Below are 14,730 nucleotides of genomic sequence, written 5' to 3' on the forward strand. Positions count from 1 at the left end.
ATTCAAAATATTCTAGCATGTTATTAAATTATCTGTACAGCCTATGCAACGCAACCGTAAGATTCTTCCGTCGAAGACCAGCCGGCCGCGACCTCAAATCATAGTCCTAGCACCTTTCTCATTTTTTGATGCAAACCACAAAAAAAAGACAAAACCTTGTGACCTTTCGGAAACTCCTCCGCACCAAGTCACCACGCCGCACCAAGTTTTCTGTAAAATACATCACAGATTATCTATTTGTCCAAAAACTAGAGTTTAATGCAAATATAGCCAAAAATTGATTGGTATTGATAATTCTCGCGGGGTAACAAAAACCGAGGAGGATCCAAGGAGGAAGGCGGGCTTCCTCGACGACCGGGACTTCTCGTTTGAGCGGCCCCTAGGGCATGTTGCGCGCCCGCCTCCTCATTTAACACGGCAGCCGGCGGCTTCTCTTTCGCCCCTCCACCACCGGTGTTCAACCCGTGGGATGCTCCACCTCCACCACCGGCGGCACCGGCGTATGTTCCGCCGGTTGCCAACTAGTCGTGACAGATGCAGGAATTCGTCGTGCTCGACGACGACAACGATGAGGAGTAGGCTAGGGTAGCAAGCGGTACATGCGCCTTTTAGTATTATATTTTTTATTTTCCTTTATTTATTGTGTAAATTATGTTTATGTTGAAAGAATGCAAAACTAAAAAAATGTCGATTTTAACCATTTCAGTCGACGCAAACGCATTGAAGGTGACCTTCTTATGATAGGAAAACGGTTTAACCTGTTGAATTTACCAACTGGCGAGTGTGAGAAGATATGTCAGGAGGCTCGTACATCATCGAGCAACCAAACCGTGTCCACCTCATCTTGTTACAGCGTCGCACTGTAGCCTTTTGGGTTTGCTTGGGCTACGATGCAAATGACTGAGGTGGTTGGCTTCTCCATACTCTGTATTGGCCCATTGAATTACATGAACTTATACAATGGAGGATATGACGTCAGTTAGAGCGACGGATGGTTCGATGTGCAATGGATAAAAGGAGCGCACTAGCTCGGGCGTACTTCAGAGTTTTCGCACACGCACATGTATAAAGATGATATTTATGTGCATATAGCAAGTAGCAACACCAAAGTGCATACTATTATGGTAAAGAGTCTCGGAAATGGTACAGGGGCAAAGCCGAAACACCGGCGGCGCCAGCAACACTCGCCGCCACTAGCAGGTTCCCTCAACACGAGATGGAGCCCGGCGTCAGCGAGGTGCTCGGTCGTATATATACAAATGAAAGAACAAACCGTCTGATATGTCAAAAACCAACTATGCACAAACACAACACACTCTCCTGCAACATCATATGTCAAGGGACGGTTCTTATTTCGCTATCTTCTTCTCCGAAGTCCAAACACCTACAGGCAGGGTAGAGAGCAGCGGCTGCCGCGAAGAAAACAGCATCACAGCTTGGTCTACATTACCTTTTTTTTTGGTATATAGCTTCTCTTCTACTAGCTTTCAAAACTGGCAGGAAGTGCCCAGCCTCTGCATCGGGCGCGGGCCAGCACCAGCCGCGTGCTTCCGTGCCTGGAAGGCGCCCGGGAGGAGCTCCTGGAACTTGTCGAGGAACGCGCTCCACTCCTCGGAGCCCATGTCCGACAGCTTCACAAAACTGGCGCTGGGAGGGAGCATCTCGTTCGCGCTCCTGCTACCAGACTGATGCAGCATACTCATACTACCTTCTCCACTATAGTTAGTTTTAGCACCCAGCTTGCTCTTCGGAATGCCACCGTGGTAGCCTTTGGCTTTCCCGAAGAAACCAGTCCCCTTCAGCGACGCAGACAACTTCGAAACGGAAGGGACCAGCTTAGGAAACATACCGTTGGAGGGGTCAGCGTCATCCTTGATAGCCTCCTTGGCATCATCATCTTCCTCATCGCACTCGTCTAGCTTCGACAGTGGATTCCTGTGGCCTGCTTTTATGGGCCCAAACTTGCTGAATGGTGATGATTCAAATGCATCTGAGTCATCCTCGCCATCGAGAGAGAACTGGGTGAAGTCATCATCGTCGTCTTCGACTCCGGCTTCTGGAAGAAAGAGCTCCCTGTCCTCGACCCACTTCCTTGCCTCCATGCAGAGAAGCTCCAGCTCACTTGGCTCTTCTTCCTTCCCAGTGAACTGTCTGCTCATCATCTCCCCTATCTCGGACAAACAGAGGCCAAATGCTGCACCTTCCTTGAGAAATATTGTTGATAGCACTAGCACCCTCAGGCATGCCTTGCGGATCATAGGCAGCTCCATGCGAAGCATTTCTGCATCTCTTGCAGGATCCAAATCTGCAATGTATTCAAGCTCCTCCTCAGAGAAAGGGATTGATGCCTGTGGCCAGTGGATCCATTCAAAGTAAGGGTCCTCTAGACATTCTGGAAGACAAAGACCATGGTCAATAGGAATGAGTTCAGTCTGCACTCCAAAATTGTCAGACCCAGGACCTACTTTCCTGACCAGAAGATTGCCTGAATGCCTGTCTGTGTTGAAGATCCTGATGTCAAGGATGCCAATTCTGTGCACTGCAGATACAGGGAAGCTTGACGTCCCATGGTCACTGGCATCAAAATCATGAGGGATGTACTGCTGCAATGATGCAATCTTGCTCACAGCCTGTGATTTGTTGTGGAACATCTTGTTCTTGCTGCCGACAGTATCATTCACATTGAACACATCGTGTGTGATCTTGACCAGCATGGTCGGAGGAACATTTGCAAAGTTGTCGTGGTCAAGGAGGTAAGCAGCTACCTCTCTGAACCCTGTCTCACCAACTCGTACAGATCTTTTGAGGCCTGGCTGTCCAAGGGCTCTCCCTACAAAGCCTTTGGGATTATTTGGAGCAAATGGCTCCTCATCTGTTGGCTTGACAATTGCTACATGTTCCCCCCACATGTTCTTGAAGTAGTAGGCACCACCCATCCCGCTGTTAACAGCTACTGGGTCAACACCATTCTTTATGGCTTTCACAACATCCTTAGCAAGCTGTTTCATCTGAGAGGAAGGGCTTGAACACCCAAGGATAGCAATGGGTCCACTACGGTCTGGCTGTTGCACATCTTTTCCAGTAGGAGAGAGGCAAGGTGTTGAGCTGCTCCTATGCATCTGATTCCTTGTGAGGAGCAACGGTGAGTCATTGCGAATATTGCTCAGATCATTGTTCAGAACAAGATCACCAAAGGTTAATGAGCTCTCCTCTGTGGAAACATTCAGGGCTATCTGCAGCTTTTTTTTCACGGTGTGCGCATTTTCTCCCCTCTCCAGTTCAATGCCCAGGACAGAACCATTATCAGTTTGAACAAAAACTCTCTTCCAGCTCAATGATCTCCCCTCAGTTCTGCTACTTGCAGGATATTCACTACTGAAGCTCCGATCCAGGACTGCAACAGCCATCTGTGTCTGAACAGGACAGTCCAAGTCCCTGGACATAGAATGGCTGAGCGGCCTGTCTGCCTTTATGCTTCCACCTCTCCTGTAGTCCAACAGAGAAGCAAAGAGGAAGAAAGAAGACTCCAAACTGATCTCTGCCAGCCAATCAATAGTAGGCCATTGATGATGTTTTCACAACCTCTGCATAAACTAGAAGCACCCTATCTCACAATTCGGTGGTAGATACACTGCAAAAGAAAACAGTGAACCATGAATACCATGAGCATTGCACAAGATCAGATTTCAGGACATAAATTTAAATGCTAAAGCACAATAAATTTAGGAAGCATGAGGGACAGATATCCAGAAGACAAGAATACATAAGTTAAACAAAAGGAAAGATTACATGGTAACGGAATGAATTTACATTAACTTCCGACTTAAATAGTCTAGCACATCACAAAATAGAACATCAAGTTCTGCCACAAAACAGACCCTTTGGATCTTCCTGTTTGCTCATTTCAATATTTCTATTTTTTTATCTAGTCTTTGTGCCAAAGCAAGAGACACCTGATAGCATGGACTTGTAAAATTCGTAACACAGACTTAATACACCAAGGAAGTTGATAAGGAAATTACAGTTTAAATAGACTGAACAATTCTTCAAGCCTTACATCTAGATTTCACATCTTCACTAGAACAGATTAAATTGGCCAATAACTTGGTCAATATGATAAACCCCAGACAATTTAAATAATTTCGTCCCAGGGTGACAGTAGGCTATAGATCTGAACTTCTTTCAGACGGCAGCATCATTCGATAAAAATAACTAGCATTCAGACATAAGCATGCATACAACATATCCCTGGCAGTAACAAATAGAAGGACTCTTGACTAGTAGAATAGAACAATCAAAATGTAAACAGCTTCTCGTACCGAAAAACAAGCTTAATCATCATGACTTCTTATGAAAAAAATTACCGTGTTCATATCGCTTTGGCCTGATCTAATAAAAAATTAACATAAGGATCACAGAGAGATAATCGCAAATTGGTAGGCAGTGCTAGAGAGCAAGTTCCTAAACTGAGATCGATCTGTGGTTGTTCACTAGAGCCATAGGCAGATCTAGAACTTGACAGTCCAATCACTGAAATGACAAATATCCTGACTAAAACACACACAGCAAAATAATTGGCCGTACACAGATAAAAAAAATCGGCTAAAATGAAACATGAAACAAATCCCTCTTCGCTGCCTGTATCAAATTGTTCAAATCGGACTGACAATACTAGGAGAAACGACAAAGCAGGACCTCGGATTAAAAACCTCGCAGTGGCGCATCCCACATAGTCGTACTAAATTGACACAATAAATTCGTGAGTAAACAGCTTAAAAATACGAAGAGCCCATGGATCCTGCGTGTTCCCCGTGAATTACCAAACCCCCCAAATCCAACGCATTTCGACTGAAGAAAACGCAAAAAAAAGTAACAGAGAACACACCACCACGCAGGCATCACAAGCATTCCCAAACCCTTCACAGCTGAGAGCCTAAAATCCCGAGATGGCGGCTCAGAATCGCGCGCTAAACCGAACACGAGAACAAACCAAGGCGAAATCTCTCGCCGATGCGCATTCCCGTCGCAGCAGCACACGGGACTCCAGGTTTTCTGAGCTATCTCGAGTCCCCGTCGACTACAGCATCCATCCCACTATCCCAGCACGAGCCGAGGGGAGTAGGACTCACCGGCGGGACGGATCTGGGCGCTCGAGGGCGGGAAATGGACGGAGCGACACCACCACCTTCTCCTTCGGCGGCCGGCCAAGTCGCCGGCGCGGATCCGATGGCGGGCGGCCGCGCCGTACGCCTCCCCGCGGTGGCGCGATTCGTTTGTCCTTTTCCGGGGTTATTTTTTCCTCCTCCTCGTCGCCCTTGTGTTCACTGGGGCTTAACTCGATGTAGACCAGAGGGACGGGTTAATCTAATACACCGTGGTTAAGCTGACCCCCTTCGGGCATTCTTATAGCCAACCAGTTTCGCGATTTGGCCCCTACGGAATGTAATTATTTTCTTGAATGGTGGTCGTGAGGGCCTTGCCTCCTGCGATCACGACAAAAAGTTGCCACTTGCACATTGTTGTACTGCGTCGCTGCTTTGGATCATTCAAGGTGATATGGGGTGTGTGATGTTTCTGTCTTTACAAGCTTGTTGGGAGAATGCGTTGCCTTGAGTGACCAACTTGGTTTTTTTTTTGTAGTTTTCTCGTAAAATCCTTCTAATATGGTCCGTAACACTAGGCCACGAGGTCCAGAGGCCCATACTCTCATGCTTTTTTTTAGAGAAAAAGAATCCCCATGGGATCTCCAGTTTTGTTAAAGAAAACTGAAATGTCACATAAATTTTACAAGTACACACCGAACATAGATAGATAATAGGACAACCATGGAATCTACCCAATGAACAAAATGGAAACCTTTCATAGTAAACAAAAAGATTTTCAAAAAAAAAATAGACATGACGTACCACTACGAGTTCCGATCTGCTACAGTGGGAAACCATCTAGGTATAGAAAGATGAACATGGTAGCTACAGGGGAAACAAAGTACTGCTACTCAATTATCCTTCTTCTACTCTCATACTATCATTGATCACTTTTTCTTTAGTAAATGTTGATTATTCTCAACAGTCTAATAAAGAAAACATAAGATCCAAAAACCAAAAGTTTACATGTTTTCCTCAACAACAACAAAAATAGTTTACCCAAGTTGGAATAAGTCCGATCATCACACGTGACTACTTTAGTGAGGCCGGTAGTCTCTCTCCGTTGAATGTCGTACAAGTTGTACTAAAGTATGTCTTAGTTATGGCAATGTTACTTCTGTAGTAAGCATGTAGCATATACATATCATCGATGCATCATTACCATTGTTGTATGTAAAAAATATTTGACACAAAAATGAAAATTGTGGGCAAATGTTTGGATGACGAGATCCTTTTGAGCATCATATATATTCTAGAATTTTTCTACTTGAGTATACCTATTATAAACTAGAAACCTCTCCGATATAGATCTCTACCAATATATGTAAGGCTACACCCACATATATATACACTACATTCATGCAATTGACACAAGTTGATCTGAGGCGACATGCTTTTTGTATTTTTTGGTTTTCTCATGTTTTAGAGGATTTTGATATAAATATATTTTAATGTGGAATGTATAAAAAGCTAATAGAAAAATAATAGAACATACAATTTAAATGTAGCACAACATAGTTACATATGATGTAAATTAATAAATATGACTTATAAACAAATACAAAAGTTTAGTATAAATAATTAAATATGGTTTGGTCGTGGGGGCAAATAAACTAAATGGAGGAGCTTTATATACCCTCGGTTACTATTAAAGAAACGAATGATTGCCCTCTCCTAATGTTCAATGTTGTGTAACATTACACTAAATTTGATTTGTCGACCATTTTAATGTCACTATTTAGTATTGCATCACAATAACTAATTTAATTTCGCTTGGACAAATAGAGAATGTGCCTTGGAGATTCTTGCCAAAGAAAGAATAGACCCGGTTTCATTAGATGAAAAAAACTTAGTAAAAATGTGCTTATAAGGCTTGTGAAAATTTGAAGTAAAAAATAAATAACGTGCATATTTAGTTGAAAAAACTTAATGAACTCACCATATTGCTAAGTTTTTTGAAAATGTGAAGGGTGAATTTGCGATCAGAAAGTTAATTTTAGCACTGTCATTTTCATAGTTTTTTGCTATGTTTTAGATTGGGGTCTTCTTTGTGTACATTGGTTCAAAAAATCCGCTCTAGAATGACAAATGGAAAGCACACACTCGTTTTTAGAGCATCATTGTTTCAAGGTGATCTCAGGGTATTTACTTTCATGAGCTCATGTTTATAGGTTGTTTCTATACCGGTCTCTTTAATATCTTCCAATTCGATAAAGTCATGTAGGTTAATAATTTGAATTTGTCTACCCATGTAAGACACAATTCAGATGAGATTACATGCTTTTACGAAAACCATTCTTTGTCATAGATAGTCGTTTATAATTAGATCTCGATTATTTATATAGCTCATCGATCCCATGTCTCAAGTAAATTGGATGTGCAATTTAAGCGTGTTCACTCATGTGTATGCACTCTTTTTAATTCAATTCCGGGCATTACAATGTGAGAGCGAGTGCTATATTTTACAACTTCGGTATTTACTGAGAAATGTGAGACAAAACAAGAAGGTTCAACTAACTTATAAACCATTCTTTCAAAGTGATCTTGAAATATGTATTGTCCTTAACTGGTGCATGTGTTTATGTGTTGCTTATTTCAACCATTTTTTAATCCATCTTGTGTTTATGAAATGTGTATACCTTATTAGGCTTACGGCTTGTGTAACTCTGGTACGTATTCAGGAGGAAGCCCACCAAGTTAGAAGTGTGGAAGCATCCGAAGCCAGGAAACGAAGCATGTCAGATAAGGAAAGACCCAGTAAAGAAGCTGACATAAACATAACCTTGCATGAAACACTTGTAAATCAACCCAAACTACACCGCGGGATGTAGCCTCCTATATAAAGGCTAGGTGGAGCCAGCGGGCAGGATCATCGGATCATTGATGTAACCCTAGATTTACTCGAGTATTGTGGTGACTTTGTCTCATAATCAATATAATGTCTGGCCACCTTGTTTGTTAGACCAGCCGACAAAACCATCAGGGCACCTCTTTTCCCGAAACCCTAAGTCTATTTTGGCAGATGCACCTATCAAAGGTAGAATTAGTTAAGGTTAATGGATGTTAAGAAAAACAATATGGTCTCTTGCATGCCCTCTGCAAATGGTAATGAGGGTGTCCTAAGCTGGCCATAGAAATGACTGACGGGGTTGCTCTACAAATGGTAATGACGGGGTTGCTCTTGTCCGAAAGGAATTGCATGCCCTCTGCAAAAGGTAATGGATGACCACGGATGACTAAAGGAGTATTTGTATAGCTTAAAAGGGAGGGAGTACTTGTGAATTATTGATCGTGCTTATCGGTTGTAGGGATAGGCAAGATGCTGATAAAAACACATAACAACAAGAACCATATGTACGTGGCGCTCAACCATCAGATTCTGAACCGGTACAGAAACATCAAGGCGTTTTGAGGCGGCTCTAAAACCCACCTAGGGTTTCGTCCCTCTCCCCGGCGACGCTGTCGGTCCGCTCCGCCTCCGGTGCCCTTGGGGCTTTGGTGGTGTGGCAGACCGCGGCCTCTCGCCGGCGGACAGGTTTCAGTTTTTAGTTTAGTTTGTTTTCGGTGTCTTCTTCGGGATGGTGAGGCGGTGGCTACCGCCTGAAGTCAGAATAAGGCATCCCCGTCCTACCCTCGCTCCGGTGGTGCATCTAGCGTCGGCGGAGGATGCGTGGAGGTGTGTGCCCGACGTATCCCCCGTGATCCGATCGTCACTTGTGTTCGATTGTGTGGTTTCAGGTCAGTCTCTTCCGATCTACGGTTGTCATCATTGGCGATGGTTGCTGCTCTGGTGCGCTGGTCCTTTGGGGCCTTAGCACGACGACTTCCCGTCTGTCTACTAGAACAAGCTCTACTACGACAAGCTTTATCTGGCTTCGGTGATGGAGTAGTGAGGACGGCGGCGCGCCTTTGGCTCGTGCTAGTGTCTGTAGTTGTCGCTAGGTGATCCAACGACATATTTGTAAATTTTTTTTGCTTTTAGACATCTTTGTACTGCTGTTGATGATTATTAATAGATCAGTAAAATTTTCGCAAAAAAAAAACAAGAACCATATGTCCATGTTACCCAAAACCGGAGAATAGGACTAGGACACCACCGAGCGCCTGTCCGCGAAAAGGGAGTCAGGCACGTCCTTTCCTGCAAAAGAGCCCCCGATACTTTCCCTGGCCCGGCAATCGGCAAACAATATTGGGTTCACGGAAAACTAAAAAAGAGGGCAGCGAAAGCGACGCGAATAATTAAGCGAGCCATCACGTCTACTGCTTGGGGATCGGAGGAAGCCTCTAGAACGGCACTCCCTCCCTCGTTCCGGTCCGCACGCACATGCACATACATGATGGCAGGCACCGCAGTCCGCAGCGCAGCGGGGCAGACGGGCGCCGGCCCCATGCGCGGCCACCACCTGGCGGAGCGCGAGTGGAGCGGTGAGCGCAGCGCGTGGGTTGGGGAAGGGACCCGCATGGCAGTGGGGGTGGGCGGCGCCGGCTGGTCACCGGCGGTGAGCGGTAGCGGAAGGTGGGTCGCGTGGTGGCGCGTCCGCGCGAGCCGCGCCGCTGCCGGCGTGCGGGCGGCAGTGCCAGCGGTGGGTCGGGATCGTAGCCCGTAGGGGTGGGAGGCAGCCGAATCTCTCTTGCTCTTGGTGAGTGCTGACCTCTCACACGATTCCCGTACGTGGAGCTGCGCCGCGACGGCAGCTTCCTCGGATCGATCTCGCCGGGACGGAATCGAGGATCGCGATATCTAGAAAGACTTCGCGAAAATAAACTAAAGATGCACTTTTACTCGAGCAGTTTCGATACTAGCGGTTCCTCCCCTAATTTCTGTTTTTCAGACACGCTCACAGAACACCGCAACCTCCCACTAAAATAAAAATCACCTGCATAACCATCAAATTTGTGATTTGATCCCTACTACTACTGTCCTCTTAATCATCTAGCCACCATTAAATTTTCCTTTCCTTTTCTTTTATCTCTTTTTATTATTTAAATATCATTAGTATTTGTTTTGCTACTCTGTTTTTTCGTTATCGTTTTGGTAATGAAAATCGATCCATGAGAATCGCTTGGAATTTTTTTATGTAAAAATCAATTTTCACGTATTTCCCAAGTATGTCACATAGATGCGTGAAAACACCTTCTCATCGCGACACACCTAGATACCCCGGGTCGCCAAACTTAGGCGATACAGCAGGAGATTGCGTCGCTAACCCTAGGCATCCTCGTCTCCTCGTCTCCACCACCACCAAACGTCCTCGGCGGTGGGGCAGCCGCTTAGAGTACGGACTTCCGGGGCGCTATGTACACCGTCGACGGAGCTTCTTGTTCGATGCCTCCTCCGGTTTGGCTAAGTCCCATTTTTCGCTTGCCGAATCTTACAAGCTAATGGGCAGGCTATGCCTTGGCTGGCTAGTGCGATCCTAGAATTGGAGGCGATCTTTTGAAGTTCCATTCTTCGGACGTGACGTGGCCTAGATGCTCGGTGTATCGCCTCCTCACCATTCTAGGCTGGAAAGCGCAGGCTGGGTCCTTATTGTTTGGCGGGTGTAAGTTGTGTTGTAAACCGTGTGATGTTGTGCTTGTATCGTGTAGCCTTTTCCCGTTGTTTTGGCCGTCTTGGCATCTTCTTCTACTAAATTGCATCTAGGTACATTGAAATTTAGATAAATTTGCGATATTATTTTTTGGAATGGAGGAAGTATGAAATATGATACACCTCCGAGGGTGTATTCTCGTAGAATAAAAGTACTTCCGCCGTCTACAAATAAATATACATTTAAACATGTTTTAAGTCAAACTTTATTAATTTTAACCAACTCTGTAGAAAAAGTAGAATCATTTATGATACTAAATTAATATTTCTAGATTCATCTTGACAAGTAGTTTAATAAAATACTCAGCAAGAAAAGTTGCTATTTTTGTGTAAAAATTCAGCAAGAAAAGAAAACATATATTAATTTGTGGACGGAGAGTGTACGAGGGATTATCTCACAGGAGTAAAATGGTTCGCAACTTTTTAACCAAATGAGTACCGGCATCACGTCAATTGCCTATAAATCCCTCCGGCTTTTAAACTTGGTGTCTCCTGTTCAAGCGTTTGTGAGCATTTAGTCGAAGTAACGAATGATTTATGAGAGATCCAAGACGTAGACGTAAGCTAACCAATCAATCCAGACAACTGTATGCGCGCCTATTAAAACGGCCCTATTAACCAATTAACCACTCCGAACATGTCCGCGCCTTCTTAATTGGTCCGTTCGACGTCAAGGCAGATGTGAAACGACAGTGACATCTATGCTTGGTTATTGCTGTCCTGGTCGATCGATTTTTTTTTTTTTGAACAAAGGGAGGGGTCTGGAAGACCCCAGATGCTGCATTATATTATAAAAGACGGTGGGTACATTTTACAACAAGGACCCTGTAAGAAAGAAAATACAAACTGGTCCTTGAAAATTAACAGAAAAGGCCCTGCTAATAAAATTAGAAAGCAATCAAGTGCAAAGTCTTCTCCACCGTTGTCGATGTTGTCGGAGTCTCGCATCCGGCCTCCTGCAACTAGCAACCGGGGACGAACCACTTGGTGGCTAGGAGGAGTGTAGCGCCAGCCGAGGACTCCATCAAGAGCCTCCGTCTTGGAGGTTGAGGTAGCGCCGTCGAAGCAGCGATAGAAGTGGCCATCAAGAAGGCCGCAGATCATGGCGACACTCAGGTCAGCCATGTGATGAGCTCGAGTGTGGAGGGCCGCCTTTCGGCCATGGGAAGCAGAGGCAAGACAGCTCCAACCGTCACAATTCCCCTGCTAAGAAACTCCGGGAGAACAAGCAGCTAGATGCAGCAACCAACTCCCCAAGCCAGTAGCATAAACCGGGGTATCCATGGTCGCCTGCAAAAATTTATTGAAGAAAAGAGAAGGGGACAAAGGAGTGGGAGCAAAGGTAGCCGAAGCAGTACCTCGCCATGGACTCGGCCAAGGGGTGTCGGCATGGGATTCGGCCCTAGACGCACACCAATCTTCCACCTCACAGACATGGCCAAAGGAAAGAAGGATTGGGTGCAGTTCAGAGTCGGATCTTGATCCGACCGCCTCCTTATTATTCGCCAGCGAGAAGAACCAGAGAAGCAAACCTACAACTATTAAAAGCCAAACCCCCTTCCCACCCATCGCCGGCCACCATGGCCGCCGGCGGCGAGGGGGAGAGGAGCCGGCAGTGGGATCTGGAAGAAGAAGCAAGGACGGGCAGCACAGGGGCTGAAATCTCCACAGGGGAAAAGTCGAGTATCAAACCCAGTCACGGTGAGAGCTCTCAGTTACTGTTCACAGGAGAGAGAAGAGAAAGGGAAGAATTGGTCGATCGATTGATCTCGGCTGTCCATTTCTCTTTGGTGTATAAGTGTGCATGCATGATGCAAGTCCCCATGGTATTTGTTCAACCTATTTGGGTTTATGCACAAAATGGGGACCTCTATTAGACGGATGTGCTAGCCAACTATTTCGAAAACTCAAACTGTTGAAAATGGCTAGACATTATATTGTAATACTTCCCCCTTCTCACGAGCTTGAGTTCTGATTTTCATAATTTATCCTAAAATTGATGTTGCCTCTTCTTCTCCTCGTAGGTATCTTTATTTGCGGTGACCCAGCATACCACTGCATGTTGTAGTATACAAGTCGTTGGTATGATCTTTGTGAAGGGACTTCTTCACAAATTGCCATATCCCTCAGAGTGGTACAACAGAAACATTGCAGGTCATAACACTCCGTACTTTATTACAAACATTGTCTTCACAAGTTGGTATTCTCACAGGTCCTATGAGAACACCCTAAGATACTACTTAAGTACGATTACAACTCATAACCAAATATAAAGAGAGCTCAACAACTTATTTAGGTAAGTTCTACGTTGCTCGGCTCTATGATGCTAGGGTATGTCACTACTCCTCCACCTCCGTGTCATCTGGTCCGTAGACTATCCCATAGTCTACTCCTTCCACTCCGCCGGTAAGATCAGGTTCTTCGTAGACCAGCTCGTAACTTCCTTCTGGTGCTCCATCGTTGATGGCCTCCACTTCCGGATCACAGTCTAGCAAGGGTGTCGAAAGAAAGTGAGTACAGGGGTACTCAGCAAGTTCTAAAAGAGTAAAAAATGTTTGATGCACTAGCTACGACCATTGATCAGGAAATCACAGGTCAATGCATGTTTTAAAATCATTTCTTCAAAAGGTTGCTTTTATTATGAAAACTATGCCCGCCAGTCTTCACAGGTTGACTAAACTTCGTGGAGTTCCTTTCCTGCCGCGTTCGCAGTTCCCTTCCCGAAACAGGGAGTGACAGCCACAATTTGATACACTCTGCAGAGGTGCGTTACTTTTCCCACAAGAGATCTCACCCTTTTTGCCATCCGCAGGGACTTGCCCCCGTTCACACTTCCTTTGGTGTGAGGCCAGGTATAAAGATCCAAGCCCACACCGCCTTCTCCGCGACTGCAAACCCACCCTTTTGTCCAACCGTACACCCCCAGTAGACTTCCCCAGATAATACGGATTTACTCACGGTGTACTCCGGACAATCCTTCATAGATCGTAGAGCCATCATCACTAATGGATGGGGATTTAAAAGGCTATCCCAACCTACGGCAGTGCCTCCAACACCCCGCCGGCTCTACCAATCCGTTGGCGTGCAAAAGGGAAAAGATACGGCTGGCTTCCCCAGAGCCATTATAGATCTCATGGTCAACGCGGTTTGTACGGCGCTAGAATCACTGGACGACATTGGTAATTAATCCTAGGGTGATATAACCCATGCAATGGAACCTCCACCATATCAACACATACCATGGTTCCATTGCCAACCACATAGTCATATTCATAGTTGGAAAGTAACATTTTATTTGCGATGCAGGAATGATAAGTATATAGCTTTGCATTAAAGTAGTAGAAAATAATCAAGTTGACATGAGCAAGGGTGAACTTGCTCGTGGACTCGCGAGATAGTGCAGTTCAATGCAGCTTGATGGAACCCGGACCTCGTGTTCTCAGAAGAAGCATCATTGTCCGGTAAGGACAATGTTATAAAATCCAAATAATGCAATCATGGATGTATTATTTTATGTTGAATCCCTTTACCCCGCTGAGTTATAGCAATTTAGGGTTGCGTTTAAGATTTATGTCTTTGACAGTAACTTGCAATTGATTTAAAAGTATAAACCATTTTAATTCACATAAAGTAACATACTTCAAAGTAAAACTACTTGACTTGGTGATTCCCTTAATCATTCCAAAAATAATTTGAAATCATAGAGTTATCTCTATAGTTTTTGGAATAAAAGGAATATAGTATTTTTCTTGGAAAAATACCCTTTTCAATAGAACTGACTTGGAATAGTAGAATTTCCTTTTGAAATGTTTGAAAATAAGTATTTGAACTTATTTGAGATTTTTCCTTGAATTTTAAATACAAGGAAATAATAGTTTAAAAGTCCAAGTTATTATTTAAATTCTTAAAATTCATAATTTTGAATTTGTTTCATAAATTCTATTTCTTATTTTATTCTTGTTAAGATTTATTTTTCATTCATTAATCCAATTTTTA

General features: G+C 44.5%; 1 protein-coding gene across 1 annotated transcript; it reads right to left on the minus strand.

Moving 5' to 3' along the window:
• Positions 1-1,062: 1,062 nt before the first annotated feature.
• Positions 1,063-5,370, minus strand: LOC127301967 (phosphatidylinositol 4-kinase gamma 5). Its single transcript, XM_051332279.1, has 2 exons — positions 5,130-5,370; positions 1,063-3,631 (listed from the first exon to the last, which is right to left on the minus strand). The coding sequence occupies exon 2, from the start codon at positions 3,441-3,443 to the stop codon at positions 1,488-1,490; it is 1,956 nt and encodes a 651-aa protein (XP_051188239.1). The 5' UTR covers positions 3,444-3,631; positions 5,130-5,370; the 3' UTR covers positions 1,063-1,487.
• Positions 5,371-14,730: the final 9,360 nt, after the last annotated feature.

The sequence above is a fragment of the Lolium perenne genome, chromosome 5 (genome assembly GCF_019359855.2).
Source record: "Lolium perenne isolate Kyuss_39 chromosome 5, Kyuss_2.0, whole genome shotgun sequence".
Lineage (NCBI taxonomy): Eukaryota > Viridiplantae > Streptophyta > Magnoliopsida > Poales > Poaceae > Lolium > Lolium perenne.

Excerpts from the sequence above, each read along its gene's own strand:
- LOC127301967 (XM_051332279.1), bottom strand. The coding sequence starts at position 3,443 with ATGTCCAGGGACTTGGACTGTCCTGTTCAGACACAGATGGCTGTTGCA.